The sequence below is a fragment of the Parambassis ranga genome, chromosome 22 (assembly GCF_900634625.1).
Source record: "Parambassis ranga chromosome 22, fParRan2.1, whole genome shotgun sequence".
Classification (NCBI taxonomy): domain Eukaryota; kingdom Metazoa; phylum Chordata; class Actinopteri; family Ambassidae; genus Parambassis; species Parambassis ranga.
Genome location: NC_041042.1, coordinates 5,668,861 through 5,695,837, shown reverse-complemented (window position 1 = coordinate 5,695,837; position 26,977 = coordinate 5,668,861). Strand labels below are relative to the sequence as shown.

The following is a 26,977-nucleotide window of genomic DNA, read 5'->3' as shown; positions in this document are numbered from 1 at the left end:
TTGCTCACTTTTGCAATCTAATGTTTTTTTTTTTTTTCCAATGACTCTCAGACTGGCTGTCAGAGTGCAGGGGCCCTACTGATATATTTAACCTTGCTGGGGCAACTCCCCCATTTCTGACTCCGTTCCTGGAGTTCCTGAGCTGGGGGAGTTGACTGGGGAGGTGTGCATGCAGAGGCCCACATGGGGCCCGTGCAACCTTTCCTCCAGATTCCCTAACTAAGATGAAGGGAACTGCCCCACTTATATCACAAACAGGCTGCTGTACTTATAGGTCCAGCTGCCTGTCATGCCTCCATGCTAACTGGTTTTCCTCGCAGCTCCTCCCTCTTCCCCTCTTTTTTTTTTTTTTGCTAACAGCTGGCACTGAAAACTGCATTGCCACAGATCCAAGCCCTCACTGCTCCCTGAGGTCACGCTTGTGTGAGTCATACTGAGGCACGGCCTTCCTTAGCAGCCAGGCTAACACACCTGCTGCACTCCCCTCTGCTGCAAGAAGGAGCCAACAAAACTCCAGTTTAATAATGTGCCAAGGTACAATGTGATCAGCTTCTTTGTGCATAAACAGGAAAGACCAGAAAGAAACGTGAAATAACACGTGTCTGGCATAATGATAATAACCTTTCACCTATTATTACTTTCACTATTCAGGTATGTTGGTCACGCTGAATAAAGAATGTATTTACAACATGCACAAGTCTCGCAGGAACATCTCACCACATTTTTTCCATTGTCCAAATGCAGTTGGTGATGAAACAGTTTGCAGGTCAAGACCAATCTGGATTCTCTGATATGTGCTTGTATGAATGAAGTCATAACAGGCCACAGCTTAAACATCCCAACATACGACATGTATGTAAAGTTTGAAGGACACATGGCTACTTACACACATCATAGTGTTTGCTTTGTATATAGGGCAACCCATTCAGAGCATCTGAAAACATGAACAACTATGAAAGTCATGTCTATTACAAAACAATGACCTAATAACACAAAGGAACATCATGGCCAAGACTGTGGAACACATCAGTGACATTAATGCTGACTTTGTTTATTTTAGCCTCTCATACGTGACCCTGAAATGATTTAACAATAAAAAAAACATTCATTTGAAGGAATATTGATAAATATTGGCAAAACAGACAATAAAGACAATGATAATTTGAAAGAGCAATTCATTTGAAGCTCCTTCTAGCTTAGTGACTTTGCATGTGTATTATATATGTGTAGCAAAATGACATGTAGGGACTTGTTTATCTGCATTTTCTCAAAGAAAACTGCACTAACAGCTCCACATACAGAAAAAAAACAACAAAAAAACAAAACAAGACAGGAACCCGCGCTTCGTCTGGCACTGCTGTTGCGTTCAAATGTTGTGGGAAAGGTGGTTCAAATGAGTGTCCCTTTGATAACTTAGGTTTCGTCTTTCAGGACATATTACGAAATAAAGTTTAGGGACTGTGCCAATGTGAAGTAACCTAACGCATAATCAAGTGTTTTTTATTTTATTATTTAGCTCCACCCTCCTGCAGAGTTTAGCGCAGAGCAACATCACTGTGTATCACAGAAAATTACTCATGAAATGATAAGATATCTACATATGTTTGTTTATTAAAACATCCTTTGAAATCTGTTGTTAATTTCTAAAAATATTACGGTAACATGCATGCAATATAATCTAAAATGTTACAGTCTTCTTTTACACAGGCTACTACTACTACTACTACTACTACTAATAATAATAATAATAATAATAATAATAATAACAATAATACATGATAATAACTGCAATTTTCAATTTTGGAAACCGTAAAATTAATAGTTTTATATAAGATAAGATAAATTAGCAGTAAAGTAAATAAAGTACAAAGGTAACAACACTATTATTGGTATTTGTTTTAAAGGTATTCAAGTATACTTGTTACTAATTCCAGTTTGGTGTCGTTTGGAATACAATACGGTTTTTTTTTTATAATTTTTTAAACGCTCCATAGAGCTATTGGTTCTATGCGAGCGAATACTTCCCCACAGCCCGTGAACGCAGCGTAGACTCGATCGACCTTTCGCCTAGTTAAGCGGACGGCAGTTCATCGGGTTTACCCTGACACTGCTGACTCTCGTGGCCACGCCCACCAACGGCCACGCACCCTATTTCCTCCAACCGCTCAACGAGCACGCACTGTTCACGCGCTCTCTTCTCTCCTATTGGCGGAAGCTCTGCACACACTGGATTGTGATTGGTCGGGTGTTGCCACCCGCCGGTGCGTGTTGTGAGTTTTGTTTTTCTTTTTTTTTTTTTTTTTTCCTCCTCCCATGTTTTACACACACAGCTGAGAGAAAAAGGGAGCCAGTCAGAGAAAAAGACGACCTCAACCCTACCCCAGAACAGGCAGCAGTACTGGCAACCGCCGTCTCTTTGTTCTATACTGGCTTTGATTAGAAAGACTTGATATTTACACATCTTATTCCTCAATGCCATCGCGAAAATATACAGAGATGGACGCACACGCGGTAAGACATTTTTTTTAATTGTTGATTTAGCTGAGCGCATCATTTATTTGTGTTTTCTCTTCAACTTCGTAATGTTTACTTGTTTACTTACAATTCAAACTCAAGATCTAAAGCTAATTTCAGCATTTATGTTCAAGTTTATTTCATCTTAGTGGTGCCAAATCAACTTCATCTTCATTGAAAACATTGTTTTTGTTTTAACGATAGCACAGCTTAACGATTTAGCTTTTTGTTCTGTCTTTAGAGGTAATTGCCCTTTCCAGTTGTGATAGTTTAAAAACTATATTATCACATCGACATGTCAGAAAGCCTGTCAGTGTGAAGACGTTGTTTAAATCTGTTTGGTGTTTCTGTGTAGAATCAGTAGGGTGCTTTGTTTACTGTTAAACTATATAACAAAGTTGTAACGTAATAAGCCTACTTCCTGATCCAAACCCGCTTTATGGGGATTTCACATGGCTCATCTCGGCAGCACGTCACTGTTTGGTCTATATTTGGGAAGGGGAGGTGTCCTGGCTTTGGGCCAAGGGCAGTACATGCTGGGCTGGGGTGTAGCCACCTACACCCTACCCCCCCCCCCCTTTTTGCCTTATTTATTGGCAGCATCATGCAGTTTGGCATGGGAAGCACAGGAACAGTGACTGAGCAGATGATGCCTGGAAATAGATGGTGGTTTTTTTTCTGACTGATAGAACAGAACACTTCCTTTTGTCTTATCAGTGAAAGCTGCATCAAGTTAAAAAAAACAAAAAAATAGCCCAGCGATGTGACCTTAAAAGTAGTTAAACTTTCCTGGTTTTACTGTTTTACTCCTTAGACTGAATATATGGATCACTGTGGGTCTTATGCGAAGCGGCGAAGGCATGACAGCGAGCAGTCTGCCTCTAGTGGAACAAGCAGCTGTTCCTCTGGCCTGGAGTACACTGACCTGGAGGCAGCAGAAGCTCTGGTGTGTATGAGCTCGTGGGGCCAGTCCCTCTTCCTCAACAAACCAAACCCCTGCAAGCCTCGACCCCTCACGCCAGCTTCAGACTCCTGCGACTCCCTCCTACCACCAGAAATCTCAGAACCCCCAAAGGATTTTGTGTCCCTCTCCTCTCTGGTAAGACACACATACGAGTGTTAATTCATGTCATTATATCAGTGCTTAAACATCACGCAGATAACAGTTTCCCGGCAGTCAGGTGAACCCCCTGACCTTTTGATGTGAATGTTTTATGATACATGCAGCCATGCAGCCTTGAAACAATAGTGTCTTTGACCTTCAGACAACTTAATTCTTGCAGACGCAGGGTCATAAAAATCACTGTTTACAACTCAAGTGATCATGTGTGTACCTTCTTACCACCTGGGACACTTATCTCTGCAAACAACAAACCCTGATAAAACTAGAAAAACACCTGTCATTGCAATACACTGGGTCATGCTTTAATCCTTCAACTGTCTCTTTGCAGTGTATGACCCCCCCTCACAGTCCCAGCTTTGTCGAAACATCATCCAGCACCACGCTCCAGTCAAACTCTACGCAGCGATGTGTGTCCGGCCCCCATCAACCTGGACTGCCGCCCATTGCTGAACAGACCCCCTCCCTCCCACCTCCGTTGCCACAGCCCTGCAGAGCCATGGCGACGAGCGTCATCCGCCACACCGCAGACAGAACCCTCTGCCAACACCACATTCCAGTGGCCCCCAGTTCAGAGAAAACTAAAGACATAGTAACAGCTACAATGGTCTGCCAGCAGCAGCAACAAGGTATTACAAATACTGAGCCGATAACCACACCTCCATCTCCTCCTGCTCCCACCCTCAAAACAGAGCAGGCCAGTCCACCCAAACCCTGTTTGGACAGTGTCTCCACACCCACTCCTGTCAGCACCCAACTACAGAACAGCCCACCCATTCCCACAACCCTGTCTCCTCCTCCAGTCAACAGCCCTCAAATCATCTGCCAGATGTTCCCAGTCAGCAGCCAATCAGGTATAATCTCAGCCTTCATCCCCAGTGCGGTTCAGACATCCAGTACTGGAATTCGGACTGCCACCGCTCCCATCCTGCCCCAGCCCGCCTCAGCAAACACCACCTCTGTCCAGCAGTCCCTCATCGTGGGCTCAGCAGTGCCCCAGGGCACAGTGATGCTGGTTCTCCCCCAGTCCTCAGTCTCACAGGCCCCTCACTGCCCTCAGACTGTCATGACCTTGGGCAACACCAAGCTGCTACCTCTGGCCCCAGCCCCTGTGTACGTTCCAGCAGGGCCCAGCAGCAGCACAACAGCTACAAAGATGGACTTCTCTCGCAGAAGAAACTACGTCTGCAACTTCCCAGGCTGCAGGAAGACGTACTTCAAAAGCTCACACCTCAAGGCTCATCTTCGAACACACACAGGTGAGGGTTTACTGCACAGACTTCCACAGGGAAGTGACTAACACAGATGAGTGATGCATCCTGTTTGTTAAAGATTCTTTCCTTCACATTGTTTTTCCCCCCAAGACAGTGAGCTCATTGTTTATCTCGGCTAAGCCCAATGACGTTTTTTATGACAGCAGTGTGACTCACTTGTTTTCTTCTTTTGTCTCTCTTGTTTCTTGCTTTTAGGTGAGAAGCCCTTCAGCTGTAGCTGGGATGGGTGTGACAAGAGGTTCGCCCGATCTGACGAGCTTTCCCGTCATCGGCGCACGCACACTGGAGAGAAGAAATTTGTTTGTCCAGTGTGTGAGCGACGGTTCATGCGCAGCGATCACCTAACCAAACACGCCCGCCGCCACATGACCACAAAGAAAATCCCCTCCTGGCAGACTGATGTTCGGAATCTGAACAAAATGGCTGCTGGCAAAACGCCTCCCACAAAACCTAGTGTTACCACACTAAGCATGCTGGTACCTGCTGGCTCCAAGTAGACAATGAACAACTGCCATGCTACCCACTCCTGAGATGCCAGAGGGATGCAGGGAGCAGCGTGCACACCGCCGCTGCTGCTCTATATACTCATGGAGGAAAAAAAAGAAAAATCGTGCACTGGACTCTTTTCCTGCTTTACTGCTCATTTGGACACATTTAAGATTCTTGGTTTACTTTGATATAATTGGTTGATGATATGTATGCACTCTTGCCAAAGCCTTTGTATGAAGTTTGTCTTACACATTTCACCTTCGCCACCTCTTCTTCAACACCTTCTCCACATTTGTGTTGATACTTATATATGTGTTTATGTGAATGTATTGTATTATTTGTCATATTTGGGGAAAAATTTGACATGAAAAATGTTGTAAATATGAATATTAATCATCAGTACTATGATTATACTATGATTGTATCTCATTGTCTAACTTTTCATATTATTTAATACGTATTTGTAATAAAAAAAAACATTTAAATGAGTCAATCTTTGTGGATTTTATGACCTTTCCATAATCTGATTTTAAGAGCAATGACATGTGGGATCAAGGTATAGTCAGCAATCTTTCCCAGCTGCCTCATGCAGAAAAGCCAGTGAGTGGTGTCTGCCCACATCCTGTGTGCGTCACTGACTCCCCCTCAGCACCACCGCCACCCTCGTTCGTCAGCTGAAACTCACTCGTGTTCTTCCAAATGTGCTGACTAGCCTGTGGGTAGCTTCCTGCTGGCTGGATCAAACATTCTTTTTGGTGTTATAAAAGCTCTCTCTTGGCGGAGACCATCTGGGGACATTGTGTCCTCTTCATTAGCCAGAATGCTTGATGAGTCAGAGGAGACCGACAAGTTGTTTGGCGTGTGTTGGGAGTTCATTATCAGTTTATTCCTGCTCATTCATTGCTGTCACGATGAGTGGTGATGAAGCTGTGATTCTTACATATTACACAGAGTAGAGTTATTCATCCACGTATATCTCTTTGTCTATATTTTAGCAAACATTCCCTGTCTTTATGACCCCAGTTGGTCCCAGAGATTACACGGACTGTTAGAAAGTTATTTTCAATATTAACAATCACCAGAGTGGAAGAAGTGTGTGTTTTTTAGTAAGAAATTAAAATAAATGGACAAAGATTGTGCTGTCTGTGACGCTTCTGTCCGCCCTCACACAACATATTCATAAGCAGTGGTCCCACACCTAGTAACAGCACAACCCTTCCAATCAGACCCAGAGAAATATGAACTGTTGGGGGCGCGACCAATCACGCTTCTTTCCTGCTCACCCGCCCATTTGCCTTACTGACCGACATACTCACTGGCCGTGTGCCACCCGAGCTGCGGTCTACAGGGACACCTGCTGGTTACAAAGAGTCATTACACCATTTATCTATTTGCGCTTCACACGCTTCACAAACAGCAAATCAACAAAGGAAAATGGTGCCTGTTGTTATTATTACACCAAACTAAGAGGAAAATCAAATAATCTGTTACACTGAATTGTCATTGATCTAAAGGTTTGACATAGTTGCACTGAGTTTTTTTAATTAGCTAATAATTAAAAACAAAAACTATATATATATAGTTTTTGTTTTTAATTATGGATTAAAAACAACAACATACTAGTATGTTGTTGTTCCAGTATATTTTTAAGGGTTCCGCAATAAAAAATAAACAAAACGTAAAGCATTATAAAACTATACTACTTATGCGGCCCACAGTTTGTTTGTTTAGGGGGAGGTATTTCCTAGTTGCACCAAACCAGAACGATGCCAAACCTCTTGTTGCCACGGTTACATCAACATAAGCGAACCAACCTTTCTCCTTCCTGTCTGGAGTTTTTTCACCTGCTTAAATTCGATATAGACACAAACGAGGTAAACGCAGCATATTTTTCGATTAAGTAAAAAAAAAAAAAAAAAAAGTTGTGTCTGAAATGTTGCTGTTTTTAACTTGTGGCAGGTTTTGTCCGGTAATTTAATTGAGCTATTGTCTTTGCAGTCATCAGCATGGAGGTCGGAGATAAGCTAAAAGAGCTGAACATGACAGCGGATGAAATTGACCGATTTACAAAAGCTTTTAAAGACGAAAAATTCAGAGAAATGCTGCGCAATTACGCCGACGAAATATCAGACCCGGAAAACAGGAAAAAATACGAAGAAGAAATAAAAACGTTGGAGCAGGAGAGAGGAAACAGCATCGAGTTTATCCACCCGACACCATTCATGGCTTTCAAGACGAGCGTGGATGGAAAACAAAAATGCTTCATCAACATTTGTGCCAGTGAAAAAGTTGGGAAGCCTGTATGTAAGTGTGTGACGGAGGACGGCCGCAGGGGGCAGTGTTGGTCTCTGCCTCACAGTCTGCACCCCGGGAGGCAAGATGTGGATCCTAAAGGTAACAAAGTCATCATTTATGACGTCGTGTTCCACCCGGACACTCTGCACATAGCCGGCAAGAACAAGAGGTTTATGGACATGGTGGAGAGCACAGCCACTCAGGGAATCCAGGATGCTTTCAAAGTGACTCTGGACAAAAACAACATGAGACAGCTGAGAACAAAATACAAAGGCACCCCGCAGCCCTGTGTAACTCGAAAGCCCATACCTGGATACACACCAAAGAAGCCATCCGAGGAGCCCGATCTACTCGCCTTCCAGTACCCTGATGAAAAAAGATCTACCACAGTGGCACAAACAAAGTCTACAGAGTCCCCTCTAACAGAACACAGCAGTAATACCCAGCCTAACAGCATCCCGACACAACCTCAGAAACCCAAAGAGCCGACTAAACCAAAGTACACAGTTAAATATAGATCCTTCATTGATCTGCAGGACTTCCGGTGTTCTAGAGACTCAGCCCAAAGCCCCAGACCAAAGGCCATCGTGGTTACCATTGACATGCCACTTCTTAAGTCAGTCACAGACACCTGTCTGGAAGTGAGAGAGAAGACCCTGCTGCTGGAGTCCAAGAAACCGGCCTACAGGCTGGAGCTGCCTTTGGCCTATCCTGTGGATGAAGACAAGGGAGAGGCCAAGTTCAACAAACAGAGAGGACAGCTGACCGTCACACTGCCTGTTCTTCCTTCTAACCTGTCTCCAGATTTGTTTGTAATGTCTGCCAGTGAATTTGATAGTGTGGATGATAGTGAGGGCAAAGATGAGGAAAGTGGTGCAGAAAAGGAGGACAAAGGTGATGTGACTGAACATAAGGAGCAAGAGGGAAGAGTGGAGACAGGTAAAGAGGAGAAAGAAGATGAAAAATGTGACAGTGCAGAGATAGAAGGAAGTGTGGAGGAAGGGGGAGTTAAACAAAATGACAAGAATCCAGTAAGTGAAGTATGGGAGGAGAAACAGAAACATGAGGAAGAAGTGACGAAGCAGGATGATCAAAATGACAACCGAGAGATAAGTGACGATTCAAGGGAGGATAGAAACGCGGAGAATTCCTTTCTTCAATGTGATACGTCTGTCCAAGAAGAAAACTTGGTGTCTGTCAATGATGGTGGTCTGACATCACCCACAATAAATGAAAACCAAGCAAATCTGATGTCAAGTTTAGAGCCAACACCCAAAAGAAGCCTCACAGATGTTCAAGAGGAGACAAAAGCAAATCTACAAGAAAACACACAGGTGGGATATTCTGACATTCAGACTGAAAGGCAAAGTGTGATCAACCCAATTGCTGAATCCGTCTTCTACAAGGTGGGGACAGATGCTGCATGTCAGAGACACACATCCAGTGACGACTCGCCGATTACAACAAGCAACGCTAGCCAGGACGACGTGGAGGAGAGCTGTGCAAGATCCAACGAGACGCCTGCTGCAACGGATGATGCAAGAAAGTCAGGCGGAGGAGACTTTGACAAACAGTTAGTCCTGAGTTCTGACGAAGCAGTCGTCACAGATAAAGACAACCCCCCCACAGGGCAGACCTGCCTAACCTCAGAGTGTGACAACAAGACACCACCCGTGCTACTGAGGGAAATAGATAAAGATGGAAATGAGACAGTGATCAGTGATCATTCCACTTCTGCTGGGTTCACCTTTCACAACACCCTGATGTTTGAGCTGGACTGAGGCAGTCTGTATACAAGTTTCTCTTCATGAATCATCTCAGTGTTTCACAATAAACTACGTCAAACAGGTCAATGAATACTTTTATTGAATTTTTCATGTATATTTTAAAAATTGAGGGCCATTAGCACATTTAAAACCAGCTCCCTTTAGCCACTGCTGGTGGACCCTGAGGCACTGTGTGCAGGAAATTCTTCTAATGTTGGTATTCCCCTGCTGAGTGGAAGTGAGTCATTAGGGAAATCTGCAGGTTGCTTTAAAAAGGCAGCTAGAACAGAAAAAGATTCTCCTGTCCTGGGTTTTTGTCCAAGTGTCATTGCAGTCAGTGTCACCCTGTTATCCCCCCCCCCCCGCCCATACATTGGAGTAATACATTGTAAGTGTAAAAATAAGCAGCTTGAAGCACTTGTAAACAGTTAATAGTCAATACTGTCCTTTTATTTAAAGGTTGGAAACTGCTGCCTCATCTGATTCCTCTCTGCAGGGAGTTGTCTAAAAACTCGGAGTAGCAGGAGAGGGAGCAGAAGTGCTGCTGCACCGGTGCGTCTGTGCCTCCCATGTCATCTACCAGCACCACTGTGTGAGACACCTGATGCAGGTTCATGCTCACTACAGTCTTGATGTAGTAACTGATGCAGACACGGCCACAGTCGCAGCTCTTGGCCAATTCGAGGTCCCGACATAAATGAGCAGGTATGAGGTGAGGTCCATAAGGTATCCTGTAAAGTCAGGCAGAAAGACAGAAGGTTAGCTATAACTATAGGCTGGAAGGATAATACCAGTATTTCTAAAGTAAGTCCTTCTCTTCCTTTTGGGTCTAAACCAATAATAGAAACCAAATATAGCAACATTCAGAAACCACAACAACGGCTGTGAGGGCTCGTTTTTGCCACCAACTGGCTCAGATTGTCCTTGTCGGAGTGTACATCTCTGCACATCATTGTTTTGTACGTACAGATTTGACTGAGACAACTGCTGCCAATCAACGAGGAAAAGAAATGATATACCAAAGCACTATTTGGTGAGACATGCAACAGTGAGACTGAGCTGCAGAGAGGGGGGAGGTTGGCTAATGATCAGCTGCAGTTATTTAGTTTACTTGGCATCAGTATACCCAGAAGCGTGCCAGAAGAAAAGTAGAAACAGCACTTTTAGTCGACAGCAGATAAATGTGAGTGTATTGTAGCCGTACCTGGGACTGATTCATTATCACCTCTATTAATCACTTGTTTACTAAACAAACAAAAATCATACCTGAGGTTGGCCACAGCCCTGGAAGCTATTTCTTGAAGTGGAAGGGGAAATGTAAGCTGCATTGTGTGGTCCAGTGGATTGGGCTGGATAAAAGGATTCCCGAACAAGTCCAGGTTCTCCAGACTCAGCTTACGAAAGTCGCCGGGCAGTGCTGCCAGCTGGTTATGCGCCGCAGACAGGAGCCTTAGCTTGGAGAGTCGGCCTATGTGAAATGGCAAACAAACAAGCTCATTGTCATCCAGTTTGAGGTTCACCAGTTCCCTGAGCTGGCAGAACTGAGCGGGCAGGGACTGTAGCCGATTCTGGCTAATGTCCAGGACCTGCAGGGTCCGCTGCAGGGTGGATAGGCAGAGGGCCTCGCTGAAGGCTTCCAGGTGGTTGTTGTGGAGGATGAGTTCAGAGAGACAGCTGAGGTCACCAATGGTGCCCGGGAGTTTTTTTATATGGTTGTTACTGAGGTCTAGCTTACGTAGAGCTAGAAAGGTAAAAAAAAAGAAAAATAACAAGGTTAGAAATAACACTGCTAATGTTTAATAAGGTAGCAAAATATAATGATTATGTCAGACTTTACCTTTGAGTGTCAGCATTCGCATGTCCACACGTGACAGCTTGCAGTACGACACCTGCAGCTGCTCAAGGGAGTAGGGGAAGTTGGAGGTGAGAGGGTAATCCTTTTTGGAGATGATGGTGAGTTTCTTCTTGGGCTGCTCTACATCTCTGGCGCGAACAGGAGTAAGCGTGGACAAAGGAAGGCTGCTTGTTTCACTTCCCCTGTCTGCCAAACGAGCTGCTGAGAGGAAGTTCTTTAAGCTGTTTGCGTCAGCCTGCAAATAAATTAGTAAAGTTGCAGGTGGATCAACAGATCGAAACTGGTAACAGAAGCAGCAGACTCACAATATCTTCATGGGTGGAGGTGTGTGACTGCATTCCTCGAAATATCCAACCTAAATTCACTGGCCTAGAATATGGTGACACACTTTTCATTGATGGACTTTATGCTGTTGGGAATAACAATATGAAGAGGATGGAAAGAACAGCTAAACACCTTGTAGTGCGATCCAATCTTACAGACCAGCAATACTGTAAAGGTCATTGAAGTTTCTTACAACTTCTCACACAATTTAGAATCTTCCTTTTTTGCTTGACTCGGATCAGTGAGTTTGTGACAGGTTAAACAGCCGGGACAGCTTTGTAACAAAGACAAACAATAACCCTGTTATAGTGCCTGTGCAGGCATGAGCTGCAGTCAAAACAAAGGTGTGTGTGTGTGTGTCTGTCTGATAAATGACTGAGTGGATGGGTTTGTGTTGCCCTCTCCTCAGTTTATTCTATGTGAATGAAGTAAAGTTCAAGGTCTGTTCTAGAAAATAAAAATCCCCACACAACATAAACAGATAATGGTTCTAACAACAACACTGCAGATGTCATACCTTGCTTAAACAAATGTCAACAGCAGGCTCCTTTAATCTCACGGTGGCCTTGCCTTCCTCTACAAACCAGGTGAAGAACTTCTCTATGTTGTCTTTCAGCTGCAAGAGAAATTGCCAAAAGTCAAACAATGGAAAAACACATTTCACAACTTCAGCGTGGGTGCGCATCATGATTCCAACATGAATGACTCAATCTTTCAACAAGTGCTGGCAGGAACGGTGCGGTTTTTAGCAGCACAGGGGCTGACCAAGCTTTGAGAAGCATCGTAAAGGCAGCAGTAGACAGATGGTGATGGTGAAGCATCATTGGTTTGTGATTCTCTTCAGATTCAGATTCTTTATTGTCATTTCAACACAAAAAAATAAGTAAATAAGCAACACATTTTATAGTGTATATAATTTTTACACTCACAGGAAATCAGAATAAAATGCCCATGATGTTGTTCTGTAGTTTTGCTTCCTAGTTTTTAACTATAATCAGTCACCTATGCCACCAGGGTTACTAATCTGGGAGGATGCAGGAAGGACAATGAATAATTTAGAGTAAAGTAGACTGAAGTCACTCAAGTGACAGCTGCCGGCACTGTTTTTGCCAACGAATGCAAAAACTATCCAGAGGTACAAATAGGGAATATTTGTTATAATCATACTGGAATTTCAATTATTATTTGATCTAGAAAACAAATCAATGAACTCCTCTAAACCCTAAAATTCAGTTTATGTCTCCATTATATAATTTATATGGTGATACACCATCACCATCATCTGTTTAGCATTCCACTCCACTTATTATTCTAATTTGTCAAGTTATTTTGTGTTATTTGTATTCTCGCCATCACTGAATAGACTCTTTCTATCAAACTAAATACCAGTTCTACTATTACACTGATTTCCTGTCATTTGTCCTGTCCGTCAAGTCTCTAACTAAACAGATGAATGTTACATTACATTATTGGAAGAGTTGCTGACACGGTTTGACTCTGTAAACTCATTATTTAAAAAAGAAATTCTTCACTATCGTTTCTGACATATTATCAGGCAAAACATAAGTGGGGTTATGATGTTTGTTCAGTGAATCTGAAATGCTCTTTAAGTGACAGAGTGTCAATAATTATATTAGGCTGTGATCGGCATAGTATGGAAATAAACAGTAATAATAAACTCAGCCTTTCACAAACATACATTGCACTACAGTGACAAACTACAGCATAAATACTCACCTTGTACTTTGATCCTGCTCTGTCTTTGGCTGTACAGATCATCATGTATATGTTGCTGCGTTGACTCGTCTTATCCATATGTTTCCCGATGGAGAGCACGGCTCTCGTCCCCTTCCCTCGACGTTTCATCCCAAACGTGGGGAGCAGGCGATTCACTACCTCGACATCACACTGCAGCTTCATCGCAACCGATTATTAAAAGCACCCAGGCTCAATGCCGAGTAGTAATGAAGCGATTATCTGAATGCATACCAGAAAGAAAACTTCCGCGAGAAAAGTTATTACGCTAGCTACTAACTCGCTTAAGTACGGGAGCTGCTAGTTGCACAACACCCAGCCGTGCTTCTCACGGATGTCAACAAAAAGTTGAGCCTTCTTTACAAAACGGCGACTGCATGTAAACACAGCTGAAGAAACGACATACCGTCTGCAGTAGCAGCACCGACACCTTAGTGCCCAGCCGCAGCTTTATTGGCAGTATTTGACACGCTGGGAAGGCGGTGGAGAGTTCTCGGCTGTCAGTTCGTTGGGTTAGCTTTTAGCATAATTCCGCGCGCCTGGGAAGTGACGTCAGGAAGGCGCTTGTTGTCAGCTCGGGCGCGCGTCGGACAGGGACCCGGAAGTTAGACCGTGACGGACATATAATACTTTGTCATAAAATGTTCATAAATGAGCTGCAGTAATTTTGTTTGTTGCTTTACGGTCTGTCATATTTAATATATATGTTATTATATTCTGTATACTGCGTGGATTGATTAACGTATTGCAGACCAGACATTTCTCTTCTAATATAAACATAACGGACTTGAGGTCTTTGCTTATGGTGCCATCTAGTGGCCAGAAGAAGGGGGGGGAAACAATTTTATACTTGAAAGATTTAGTTCCCAGGTTTCACATCATAATGACAAAAAAATGCATACTTATAAACTAGCACAAAAGCAACATTAAAGTGTCCTTGAAGGGTTAATACACCATTAATATTAAATGAGAGTAATATTACACTAAATCAGGGCATTCTGCATAATTTACACATTCACTTCCTAAAACAGTTTTTATTAGTTGTTTTGTTTTCATTTTAGATGAGCAAACTATATAGCTGTGAAGCTGTATTTGTAGCACTGTTCTCTCTCTCTTGCACTTGCAGTTGAGGACAGCAGCAGTACCAGTGAGCTGTGAGTCTGAGAGTGTGTGACACTGTCGTCTCAGATCAACAAGAATGCAGAAAAACTTTAACTTGTTTGCTTCTTCTGTCTCATCCTTTACTCCGAGGTCCTGACAACACTGAGTGACGATCGGGAATTACTGAGTTCTGTATTTGCTTGTTACAGTTGATTTTTAAAAAATAAATAAATAAATAAAATATTTTGTCATCTTCGTTGTTTGCAGCTTTAGAAAAACACATAGGCCTGCAAAAATGACAGATTTATATTAAATATTCAATAATATTTAATAATCAATAAATTCTTCAGATGTATCTTTATTGCTTTAACATTCACATTATGTTCCCTGGTTCACATATATCCCATTTATTCTTTTTTCAGGATTCAAAATGTAAAATAATAATACAAAACTAAAATACTTGTGTCTTTGGTTTTTGTATATTTAGTAACATCATGCAACATTCCATATTTCATGTTTACTTATGACTCTAGTGGATCAATTTTCCATTCAGGTACATCTCACACATACACACACCACTGTGACACAACAGTGGAAAATGTAGGTGATGAAATCAGATCGTGTGATGATGAGAGAGACACTGCTTGTGGCAATGACACTGTTTAAAAATAGACAGTCTGGTAAAAAGACTCTTTAAATTTGTTTTGTTTTCATATTACAGTGACATTTCTTAACCCTTTATTGTCCTTCATAAAGGAGTCTCCACGCAGGTCGACCCTCTCCGTATATAATAACGCCTCACTTCCCTCCTGTCCTCGCTGCCCTCAGTACGGTGCACAATCAGAACAGGGAAGAAGTGTGCGTCTCTGTAAGTTGGTGGACTGTCGCTGAGTGCCAGCTGGCTGGAGTCGGAGCGGCAGCAATGCTCGTCCATGCAGCAGGGGTCAGTAAGGTTGCTGCTGCGGCTTCTCCACAGAGCCACAGTGCGATGGGAGCCGTACATGCGGCAGAGGGACAAACGAGACGTGTCCGAGGACATGTGGGACTGGAAGAGTGCTCCTCGGCAGGAGAAGATAGAGGAGCAGCTGGAGCTGGTGATGGTCCTCCTCCTGTCTCCCTCAGCTCCTCGCCCGTTCGGCTCTCTGCACTCCTCGCAGTCATCCTGGCTTTGGAGAGCTCCGTAGCTCTGAGCAGCCTGGCTGCTGTCCAGCAGGATGCAGTTGGAGGATGAGGTGTCTTGTAGTGAGTTACCTGTGCTCAGGTTTAGTAGCATAGCCTCTGAGTAGCTCGGGACCACCTGGCGGTTGCAGCGTATGTGCCACTCCATTTCAGTGCTGTCCAGTGTGTCCACTCTGGGAATGACACAGCCAATGTTACCCACAGGCCTGTTTTCATCTAGAGGAGAGGGGCTGCTGTGGGTGTACTCCAACCCGAACAGCTTCTCTATGCGATAGTGCACATAAGCAGTGCGGTACTCTATGAGCACTCTGAGTGGCCAGGAAAGCATTAGCAGAGCTGCCAGCCAGAAGGCAACCTGAGAGCTGTACCAAGGCATCCTGTCTGGGTCTACATAGGCTATCAGGCTGTCTCTGAAGTCCACATTCTTCAGCTGCATCCCCTCCCGGGCCTCCATGTAATCATCCAAACCTTCAACTTCAGAGAAGAACCTGGCTCTCTGGTTGAGGTAATCATTTTCTGGGCCAGCCTCGGTGAAGCTGAAACACTTGGTGAAACGCAGGCGAGTTGCTGAATGTCCTTCCAAGCCTCTGAGGTCCCGTGATACGTCTTTCATCCCACAGTGGCTGAAGTCAAACTCGCCCTCAGCCACATGGGTGTTGACTCGCTCATGGTACACCTGCGTGGTGGTGTAGGTGTCCCCATTACGGTATCGAGTCACCTGGCGTGTCCGTCGGACAAAATGATAGCTGATGGCCTTCCACCATATGCAAGGCTGGGCGTGGCGCATCCGAAGCACCCGCTCGTACACGCTGTCCACATCTGCTTTGTACTGCAGCTCACTCCTGGCTCTGCAGTGCCAGCACTCCACCATGTACAACACGTAGAGCATGAACAGGAAGGCCAGGGGGATGTAGATGTAGCCATCAGAACAGGGGCTGTCGTGGTAGATCATGGAGTACCCTCCAACGCCCATCCCTGAGGCCCCCCGCAGGGATGAGGTGAGGGAGGACGTGAATGAGGAGGTGATGGCGGAGTTGAAGCTGATCTTGGTGACCCGAGTCAGCTGACACCAGGCCACGGCGCCCAGGCAGCTGTACATGAGCAGAGAGAGCAGCAGGCAGCGCCAGTGGGTCTCCCGGCAGACACAAGCACCCAGGGACTGCTTGACTGGATGCTGCTGCAGAGAGAAAGAGTGAGAGGCACTTAAAGCAATGAACCCCCTTTAAACATGGCTGTGATTTCATGACTTGCAGTAGAATGCAAATGAACGTGGCTACACTATAAATTGCAGAGCTTTTCCATAGCTAAGCAGAAAATAAATCAAACTACAGAAGGCTCGGTGGAATTCAATTAAGCCTGGTAGTGTCCCTGTGAGGCTGTGTATCACAGCAGCTGACAGATAAATATGACAGGTGTTTTCACACATCAATCTCTTATTAAATTAATTTCACTTAAAATGTACAAGCACGAATAAAGCTGTCACATTAATTGCAAAGGGATGTTTAACAAAGAGCCATTAAATCTGGTAGTTAACTGTTACTATGCATTTGATTGATTGGGTTTAGTGACAACGTTTATTACTACACACCAGGTAATAGAGACCCCCATCTGTATGAATTTATATTTTTTCATTCATTGAATCTCACATCAATAACTATGCCAGTAACAATAAAACCACCTGACAGCATCTCAACCTCACATTAGGAAATATGAATATGGTTCTATTGCCTGTCACTTTTACGTAAGTAAAATGCTCCTCTCATTCCGGCTTCAACACACACTCATCTGCTGAGCACTGCCTGGTTATAGCTCAGAGTGGACAAACAGAGAATGTGCTCACATTTGCAATAACAACCAGCAGTCCAAAGACACTGGCTGAGGGCTCTTTCATCAATGACATTAAAAGTAAAACTAGAAAAAAATAACTATTGTCATGAATTGGATGCCAACGTGTCTTGAACACCTTTTCATGTTTTTGCCTGCTTCGTGTGTGTGACATTCCTCCACACGACATGTTGATGACTACCTCTGATGATTTATGGAGTGAATGGATTTATGCTGACAACCAGCCATCCATTACTGCACACACACACACACACGGAGGAGAGGAGATGTCACCCACTGCCGCTTCTACCATAAATCTTTACTGAGCAAAGAAGGATTCAGTTCTATGTCTGAGCCTCGTGACTGCACATTATACAGCAAACTGCTTTCTTAAGCAAACACCTAACATCTATATTTAAAGGTAGGGTAGGAGATTTCATTCTGATGCACTTTTTTGTTAAATTAGTGTAACTTCTCTTTACAATCCAATAGCAACCGATTAGTTAGGCAGTTTCACATTAAAATGAAGAATATTAATAATCTGAGGAAGCTATAAAACGCTAAAAACATCAGCCAATCCTTCGGGTGGACCCTGCGCAGACTATTGGCTGGTTGTCACTCTCTTCCTGCTCTGCGCGTACCAGAGGAACATGCACTTGATGCGCGTGAATGCAAAGTTAAACACCTGGATCAGCGCAAGATGGCAGAGATGCTACCAGTGAGTCAGAAAAAAAAAAAACGTTTTTGGAAAAGCCACCACCAGAAAACAGCGTGATGCAGAAAGATGTGAGACAAGAGTGGTAATCGACACGATTTTTCAGCGCTGGCGACGACTGAGGGAGCAGAAGCGGCTACAGAGTGCTGCTGTGGTGGGCACGGTTCTTCCGTACAGGTAAGCTGTCAGCGTGTTAACGTGACGCTAACATGACGCTAACAGGCTCTGATCGGCAGATTTCTGCATTTTAAAGCAGGTTTTATTCCATTTACCGGTTTTTCTGAGCTTCTCTCTGATGATCAGACAAACTTGATGTGGATACGAAGACTGTGTTCTTGTCGATGGTCATTATCATGGTCACGTCAGTGCTGCTCAACATGCTACGTTGTCTCTGTGTTGTTGTAGCTGCGTCCTCAGCTCTGCTGAGGGAGAGCAGAGCAGCGTCTTCTGTCATAGACCTGCTGCTGTATCATTGTTCAGTTTACTGCTGCACTCTTTATGTCTTGCTGTAATTACTGTACATTGTGTAATTGTGATATTCTCTCCACAGCTCTGTGATCTTATGACCAGATGCTGTACCAGACCAGTCTTCACCTGCCTGAGGACAGCACGTGATAATAATGATCACTGATTTTGTTCTATTGTATATATGTAATGTATTTTATTTAAATCCAAATACATTAAACGGTTGCCAACATATCTGGTTTTCATTATTTGTGCAGCATTTTAAAATAACAAATGTAAGACATTGGATGTTTATGCAGACCACACACACACTTACAGTTTTTCAGTGAACAGATATGTTTTGTCATGTATGATCAACAAACAAAGAACAGAAGCACCAAACATGTTAGAACCTGAAGAAGTAACAGGTCCGTTCTAGGTGTGGGACGCCTCCCTGCTACACAGGCCTGTGTGTGTCAGCATGAGGATGCACCAGTCACCACAGCATCATCATCATCAAACAACAGCTGGCTGCACCTGCTGCAGGAAGACCATGGTGAGGAGATCAGATGTCAGACAGCTGATGGGTCTGCTCCAGGCTCAGGATTTTAATTCTAATTCTATATTATTTTATATATCATTGGTGTTCAGACTAAAGTAGAGCAGGTAGTTGTCTGGTGATGTGAGGTAGCTAAATATCTGTAGGGAGCAGAGACTGCTCTGTAAACAACATAAACAACAGACAAAATGCACTGAAGATTCATACATTCAGTGCCAACTGGCTTATTGGTTAGCTTTACAGGAGTTCATCCATAACAAACTGTCTACGTAGGAACACAATGTGCTGAGGATTCACAGCATTTAAAGCAAAGATGGTGTAGCGTCATGGCTAACGTGGTGACTAGATTTACATGACTGCTGTGGCTAGTTAGCCTGCAACACAGCACTAGCACAGCATTATTATTATATATAGTATTACGCAACGTTTTCATACGCAACATGTTCGCATGGCAGATCTAGCTTGCAGTAACTGCCACATTTGTTGTCATGTCAATCTGGTGACATGATTGTCTCGGATGGGGGCTCTTAATGCACAATAGACTTCCTCGGTTTGACCATCTTCTCTGCTCTCTTCTGGGTTCTAGGTAGAACCATCTGTCTTGTTTTCAAATGAATATCTGGGAAATTGTTGCTTGGTGAGTGAAATGACCCAAGTTATCCAAATCCAGCTGATTCTCTGAGATATCCAATAAGCTTTCCTTGTCTGTTTTACTCTGTGTGTAAATACACGATACTCGATGTGACCGTCTGACGTGCAGTTATATACACTATATTACCAAAAGTATTCGCTCACCTGCCTTAAGTCACATATGAACTTAAGTGCCATCCCATTCCTAACCCATAGGGTTCAATATGATGTCGGTCCACCTTTTTACAGCTATTACAGCTTCAACTCTTCTGGGAAGGCTGTCCACAAAGTTGAGGAGTGTGTTTATAGGAATTTCTGACCATTCTTCCAAAAGCACATTGGTGAGGTCACACACTGATGTTGGTCAAGAAGGCCTGGCTTTCAGTCTCCACTCCAATTCATCCCAAAGGTGTTCTATCGGGTTCAGGTCAGGAAAGTTCATACACACCAGACTCATGTCATCCATGTCTTTATGGACCTTGCTTTGTGCACTGGTGCACAGCCATGTTGGAAGAGGAAGGAACCCGCTCCAAACTGTTCCCACAAGGTTGGGAGTGTGGAATTGTCCAAAATGCTTTGGTATCCTGAAGCATTCAAAGTTCCTTTCACTGGAACTAAGGGGCCAAGCCCAACTCCTGAAAAACAGTCATGTGACGTCACAAAGTTAAAAGGCTGAACTCCAGCTATGGGCAGAAATCTTAGGCATTGACATGCCTGAAATACCGGCCCATGTTAAAATGATATCTGTCTCTAGCCGTACCTTTAATTGTTTTTAAGGTTATTGTCCATCTTATAATTTAGTTTCTGTAAAATAACATTTTCTTATTTTCATTTTTAACTGCTGACATCAGCTAAAATATTGTAAACAGTGTTTAGCTGTAAATAACATTACAACACTGTATATTAAAGACAATGAAGAGATGTTGAATATTCTTACTTAATTAAATTTTACAGCAGCGTTCAAGTTGTCTGACAGGAAAGTGGAATGGATGACATGCGGCCTGTTTGAGGTGTGATATTATGGCTGCAGCAGGAAGGTGTGGAAGCCGAGCCCCGGTCCTCCTCATAAGGAATGTGTCCCTGTGTTTCAGCAGCAGCAGCATCATTTCTGCATTGTTAGGCTGCACCAAGTTGTGATCCCATGTCGTTGAGATTTCTCCCCCCGGGAGCGAAGCTGCTGCTCTAGTTTTTTCTGAAGGTGGGTCGCGTTTCTCTATTTGGGTTAGCGGGGGTGGAAATGGACCCCCGAGGAATCTCCCAAGGCGAGAGAGCAGCAACGGAAGACTTGTGAGGTGAGACCACCTGTTGACAGATCCATCCAGGTGACTCAGAGGGAGGCTGTTCCCGTAACAGGAACAAGATCAGAAGAAGAAACTTTTCACAGTAACTCCAGTCGCTCCTGAATGAATTCTCAGAGAGGAGCAGGACGACACTGAGCTCCAGTGTCTCATACAGCAGATTTTTTTTCTCTGCATAATTCCTCCCCCTCCGCTCTGTGCAGCCTGGAGTATAAATAACTGTGTTGATGGAGGAAATCTCAGTGCTGAGGTACATCAGCACTTTGGACAGGGAGCCGGGATTATTCAGCTCTCTTATCTCCTCCATTTCTCTCTCTCTCTCTCTCTCTCTCTCTCTGTCACTGTGGCTGGTGTGGTTATATGTGATGGTGGTCAGCAGGTTGCCCCAGCAACACAGTTGTATTATCTCTGACAATGAATGCTTGAATTGAGGGTTTCCATTTTTCATCGTACCAAAATGTTTGCGTTAATCAGTGATTTGGAGGCGGCAGAATGAGATCTTTGAGCTGGTTAGACAAGTTTGAGATGTTTTTGTTCCAAATAGACTGTCTTTTCCCCATCTTTACATTGCCTCAGATCGTTTTCAGAAGGCAACTGGACTTGTAGAATTTTCTTGAAGACATTATTTGATTGTTTCTAGGTTGTTCCACCTTTTAATGCTGTTGTTGCTTGCATGAAAATAGCTAAGTCAGACTCCAGTAGTCCTTATCACCCTACAGGCTCCATCATCACCTTCCAACTGTAAAAACAACAACGACGATCCTTCCTTTTCCAGAAAAAAAGAAAAGGGGGCCTAAAATCTGATTCGGCTCAGGCAGTTTGCTCCCACTTGCCACTCACTGTGTGCATTTTGCTTTAGAAACAGTTGCTGCGCCTCGTCCACATTGTCTCATATTATGCTCGGTGGAAGCTGAAGGAGTTGAAGGACACTTTTAAGAAAGATGTAACCGCCTCCTGCTCGGTGGAGAACCATTGAGAGCTGTGTCAAACCTGTTAATGTGCTTCCCTCCATGCAATTGCATGTAATAAAATGTAACTTTTCAGTGATCATGTCAGAGTCTTTTCAGAATCTTTATTTTTTTGCCACGACAGTTCTTGGTGTCAGAAGTGAGATTCCAGGCTGGTCGTCGGCTATCACCTCGGAATCCAACAAACTCAAATTAATCAAACATACGGTAAAGGGGTCTTACTGACATGATCACTGATTAAGAAACAAGAAGGGGGGAGAAAGGTTGATGAGTAGGCCCGCCTGACGTTGCCAGGTGAAGGCTGTCAAATATTCACACCAGATTCACCAGTGTAAAGGTGAATATCTACACAGATTACCAGAGTAAAGGCTGTTGAATATTTACACAGATTGCTAGTGTAGAGGCAGAGAAATATTTACACATTAACTCAGAGACGTCTGGTAAATTAAGACCCAAGCGCTAGGAATATGGGGTCAAGACATAGTAAGGGGGCTACAGATCGACCTTCCTCATCCATTTTTGATGATATGATGAGTAAAAAATATGGTGTTGATTGTCTGACGTATGTGAAAGAATGGAGTGACAAAATAGGTTTCCCAGACAAAGGGAGTCTGAGTAAAATTCAGTTAAAGGGAGTGGAGGACCAATTAATCAGAGAATTGAATGAATTAAAATCAAAAAGGAAAATCAAAGGTGATGAATTGAAACATTAAGGAAATCAAATTGTGTGTCTGAAGGTGTGACTGACTGAGTGTGAGAAAAGAGAAAGACAACAACTGTAGAAAGAAATGTGTCGAATTGTGAATAAAAAGCAACTGATAATGCACCCGTGTCTTCTCTCTATCCCTCTCTGGCTGGCGTCTGGGGCAAACAACAAAATGCGTGACGCGTTACCCGTCAGCACCACCCGCTTACTCCTCTGATTTATCATCACCTCTAACCTCTGGACAGTCCTCTCCCTCTGCCCAAGCATTGAATGAAAAAGAGGACCACTCTGAAATATCCTCTGCAAGCGCAACAGGCTCTTCATCTACTTCATCACCTCCCCATTATGAAGGCTCAACTACCTAGAAAGAGAAGCTGAGAGGAGCTGGAAAAGGATCCAACAGGCCTGTGTATATATGTCTATGGTGCTCAATCACACTCGTCTTCTTTGAACACGTAATGCGCGTCCGTGTGATTAGGAGGCGTGGCTTCAGGGGGAGCTCAGAGAGAAGGAGGCAGGTGATCTCCTACCCTACCTTTAATATAATATTTATTGTAGCAAAAACAATACTTTGCAGATAACATTTAGGCTTTTTTATTTAACATATATTAAGACTAATAATAAAAAAATGACAGTGCTCACACATATTCCCTAAAAACTTGGGGTTATGTGTATGTTTGGTGCAATATATGTGGCAAATGTTTGTGTTAATGTGTCTGTTAAAGTTTCTGCTTTAGAGTCGGTGTCCCATGGAAGGACAGAGGGCGTGGTGAAATGAATGCAGACATAAGCAGGTACACTTGGATTTACTGACACCAAAGCACAGCTTTGGGAAAATGATACCTGTTAGATAGGCAGAATTTATGGAGGAATAATGTTTCTGTTTGTCAGTGCAGTAGTTTTCCATATCACTGACACAGTGATAAAAAATGACCAAACTAAACATTTCAGAGCAGAGATGCTGTTTGGCTGCAGGTGGAAGGAACAGCACTGAAAGAAACCGGCTTACATGGAAGGAAACACAATTTAACGTAAACATCTTTTTGTGTACATAAACTACTTTTTTGACTTTTGTTCAAGTCCTTCAGTCAGCTGTGTCGTGTGTTCAGTGTGCATTTTGGTGTTTTTGGTTTAAAAAGTAAATAAATAATGGATAGTGCAGCGTCTACAGATACCTCCTCTGGGACATCGCTCTCCGCCGGTGAGTCCTCCACCTGCTCCTGCTCCTGCTCCTCTCCTTCAGCATCAGTGGGACCGCTGGCCGCCGTGTCCTCCGCAGAGTCCTGATCGGAAGAGACCATGCTGCTCTTCTAGCATGTCAGGGAAGAATTATGAGCTCACTCCCCTTGGTTTGCTGTGGTTATGGGTCCGTTCGCTCCCCCTTTCTGTGCAGTGCTCCTCAGCCCCACAGAATACTGGGCCGGAGCCAGCAGGCTGCTGCTGCCGCTGCTGCTGCTGTGCGGGGCGGGAGTCCCGAGACGCTCCCGGCTGGCCGGACGGAGGGGGGCGGGGTTGAGGGAGTTCACCGCAGCAAAGACAGCAGAGGTTGACCATGATGCTCAGCGATGCTTGAGTTCAGAGCCCAGTAGTGGGCAGGGTAGATTGCCTAATAAATCCACGTCATTACAAAACAGCAACACAGCACTACTGTGCTCGTGGAGGCGCGATGATGCTGCGTTTAGGGTAGGAACCGATTATTTCAATCACAGGGGTCTACACGGCGGAAAGAGAAAACAGAACTTCCGGTTGGTCTCATTCGACTAAACTTCACAATAAAAGTTGTGATATTTTTTAAAATCATAAAATAATAATGCTTTAAGTATACATTACAGTAGTTATACAGGAACAATATCATGGAGGCTTTAGTGGTGTTTAGAATAAAATACTAGACTTCTTTGTTTTTTAAATCCACCACAATGACCAGCGGAATTTTTTTTTACCAAGTATTTCATTAAACAAAAAGCGTTTTAGAGCCAGACCCTGTCGGTAGACGGCTGTATTGCAGCTTAAACCACTTCCGCATTGGCCTTATTTTTTAGCCTGGCGGGTTGCCGCTTGGGTGACATTGTTTACATTTACTACAATTTCGTAAACAGAATATGGATGCTATATGTATAAATCCTTTGTTTACAAAGGCATCATCCGTTTTTTAAGCATCATGTAATTCTTCTCCTCACCACCAGGGGCGCTGCAGTTAGCTTCCTCAGCTACACGGAAATGAGTTCGTCTCCAGAAACATGGCGGAGGTCAGTCGGTGTTTTGGAAGGGGAGTGCACGATTTTGCACACAAAATATGTAAACGCTACCTCCCAGAGAGCCAAAATATACACAAGAAGAGAGTAGTACACGCGTCTTCTCTGTCGGCGGCTCTTTTGCTGGATGATATTCGAAATGGAGGCCTTTACGGAGCCGAAAACTCTGAAAACAGAGTCACTGTTGGAGTTTCAGAGGACAGTTGGGCAAGGGTAACACCGGGGTTAGGTGCCAAAGCTGATCGGGAAAATGGGAATGCTGCTGAAAATAATGATTATTCTGAACGTGAGAAATATTTACTTTCTATCATGATGCGGGCACAAATGAATCAAAGAAAGCCTTCTCGATTTCGTAGCCATAGTAAATTTTTGAGGACTTTCTGCGGCTCTCTTCCTCGACTGCAGAGGCCCTGTGGTCGTAACTTGTTCATCAGGGCTTACAGCGGCAATGGAACCAGGTCTGAGCCTCTCTACAAAACCAAAACAGGCTATTATGATATTCTTGGGGTCTCACCTACAGCCACACAAGCTCAGATTAAAACCGCATACTACAAGCAGTCCTTCATTTACCACCCGGACAGAAACGCAGGCAGCGACGAGGCCACTGTCAGCTTCTCAGAGATCAGCGAGGCCTACACCGTGCTGGGCAACAAGGGACTGCGGAAGAAATATGACCGGGGACTGTTGAGTCAGTCAGACCTCACCGCTACCGCCGGACCTGCAGCCAAGGACACCGCCGCCGGAAGCTCAGGGAGGCAGCACACCGACAGCCGCAGGACTGTGGCGGAAACAGGCAGCAAAGAAAGCGTCTACGACTTTGACAAGTTTTTCAAGGACCACTACGGCGAGCAGCTGCAGAGAGAGAGAGACCTAAGATCCCGCAAAGAGGAGATGACGAGGAAACGACAGGAGGGGCTGAGCGACAAGAAGCTGGGCAAGGGTTTGGAGGTTGGAGTTGCATTGATGATGGTCATAGCCATGAGTTTATTGATGAGCTTGAAACACCGATGAAGTTGATGTAGAGGCAGAAGCTGGAGGATGTAGTGATGAACACATGGTTCTGTTGACTCTTCATCCTCTTTTCACGCTACTGTAAACAACAGTGACTCCATTAAAACACCTACCAACAATATGTAATAATGGATGCATCATGCGTTCACAAAAAAAACAAAGGCTGAAATTGAATAATATCAGCTGTCATAGGAGACAGGTTGTTTTTCATAACTCCCCACTGTGCCACAATGTTGTTAACATGTTCATTTAACACACTCATATTCACCGGTAGTTGATTTACAACCGTTAAGTGCTCCAGTTCAGCTTCTTTGGCCTTCATGAGGCCATGTATCTGACAGAAATGCAATGGTAAAGTATGTTGTGATTGTGTTTTAATGTATTGCTATTTATGAAACACTTATAGCAATGTAAGTAATGAATCAGTATGTCTTTAAAGTCCATTTAACAGGGGCATTACATGTACTGTAAGGCTGTGCTCAGACGGCTTTTAAAAAGGTTTAAAAGACAAGATATTTATACAAAAGTATTTCCACTCAGCTTTGTCACTGGAATCTGGTGAAGGTGTTGACCTGCAGAGACATTACAATCTGTATTTTATTATTAGTACTAATAATAAACAAGGAGATTTCTTGGCTGCAACCTTTGCACAGTTGTTTGTAGCCCCCAGCCAGTCATTGCAGTAGGTGTGTGTAACTAATGTATGTTCGCTGAGGGTGGGAGCCATTCATTCATTAAGACAGGAACCAGCAAATGCTGCAAAGTCTACCTTGAAAGATGTGCCTTTGTTGATATTTATTGAAAAAATATCAATGGTTATATTGTTCAGACATTTATCAAATAAATGAAGTTTGAACCGTGCTGGTCAGAGCACAGTGAAATAAATGTTTGGGTCTCT

At 43.8% G+C, this 26,977-nt stretch overlaps 5 protein-coding genes across 6 annotated transcripts; 3 read left to right on the top strand and 2 right to left on the bottom strand.

Moving 5' to 3' along the window:
- The first annotated feature begins 2,321 nt into the window (after window positions 1-2,321).
- Window positions 2,322-5,886, top strand: LOC114428067 (Krueppel-like factor 11). Its single transcript, XM_028396390.1, has 4 exons — window positions 2,322-2,511; window positions 3,329-3,613; window positions 3,966-4,893; window positions 5,104-5,886. Exons 1-4 carry the CDS (start codon window positions 2,473-2,475, stop codon window positions 5,403-5,405), a joined length of 1,554 nt encoding a protein of 517 aa, XP_028252191.1. The 5' UTR covers window positions 2,322-2,472; the 3' UTR covers window positions 5,406-5,886.
- A 1,304-nt stretch (window positions 5,887-7,190) lies between these two features.
- dnaaf2 (dynein axonemal assembly factor 2) lies at window positions 7,191-9,542 on the top strand. Of its 2 annotated transcripts, XM_028396195.1 has the most exons (3): window positions 7,191-7,271; window positions 7,396-9,026; window positions 9,099-9,542. In XM_028396195.1, the coding sequence occupies exons 2-3, from the start codon at window positions 7,404-7,406 to the stop codon at window positions 9,471-9,473; spliced, it is 1,998 nt and encodes a 665-aa protein (XP_028251996.1). In that variant the 5' UTR covers window positions 7,191-7,271; window positions 7,396-7,403; the 3' UTR covers window positions 9,474-9,542. The 2 variants fall into 2 exon arrangements, with proteins under 2 accessions (XP_028251996.1, XP_028251995.1); XM_028396194.1 differs by having other exon boundaries at window positions 7,396-9,542.
- Window positions 9,543-9,886: 344 nt separating this feature from the next.
- On the bottom strand, window positions 9,887-13,953 carry lrr1 (leucine rich repeat protein 1). Its single transcript, XM_028396196.1, has 5 exons — window positions 13,375-13,953; window positions 12,155-12,253; window positions 11,296-11,548; window positions 10,725-11,199; window positions 9,887-10,189 (listed from the first exon to the last, which is right to left on the bottom strand). Exons 1-5 carry the CDS (start codon window positions 13,555-13,557, stop codon window positions 9,934-9,936), a joined length of 1,266 nt encoding a protein of 421 aa, XP_028251997.1. The 5' UTR covers window positions 13,558-13,953; the 3' UTR covers window positions 9,887-9,933.
- A 1,288-nt stretch (window positions 13,954-15,241) lies between these two features.
- Window positions 15,242-24,331, bottom strand: LOC114427674 (transmembrane protein 151B). Its single transcript, XM_028395858.1, has 2 exons — window positions 23,992-24,331; window positions 15,242-16,849 (listed from the first exon to the last, which is right to left on the bottom strand). Exons 1-2 carry the CDS (start codon window positions 24,115-24,117, stop codon window positions 15,242-15,244), a joined length of 1,734 nt encoding a protein of 577 aa, XP_028251659.1. The 5' UTR covers window positions 24,118-24,331.
- A 702-nt stretch (window positions 24,332-25,033) lies between these two features.
- Window positions 25,034-26,964, top strand: LOC114428043 (dnaJ homolog subfamily B member 12-like). Its single transcript, XM_028396358.1, has one exon. The coding sequence runs from the start codon at window positions 25,054-25,056 to the stop codon at window positions 26,077-26,079; it is 1,026 nt and encodes a 341-aa protein (XP_028252159.1). The 5' UTR covers window positions 25,034-25,053; the 3' UTR covers window positions 26,080-26,964.
- The last annotated feature ends 13 nt before the right edge of the window (window positions 26,965-26,977 follow it).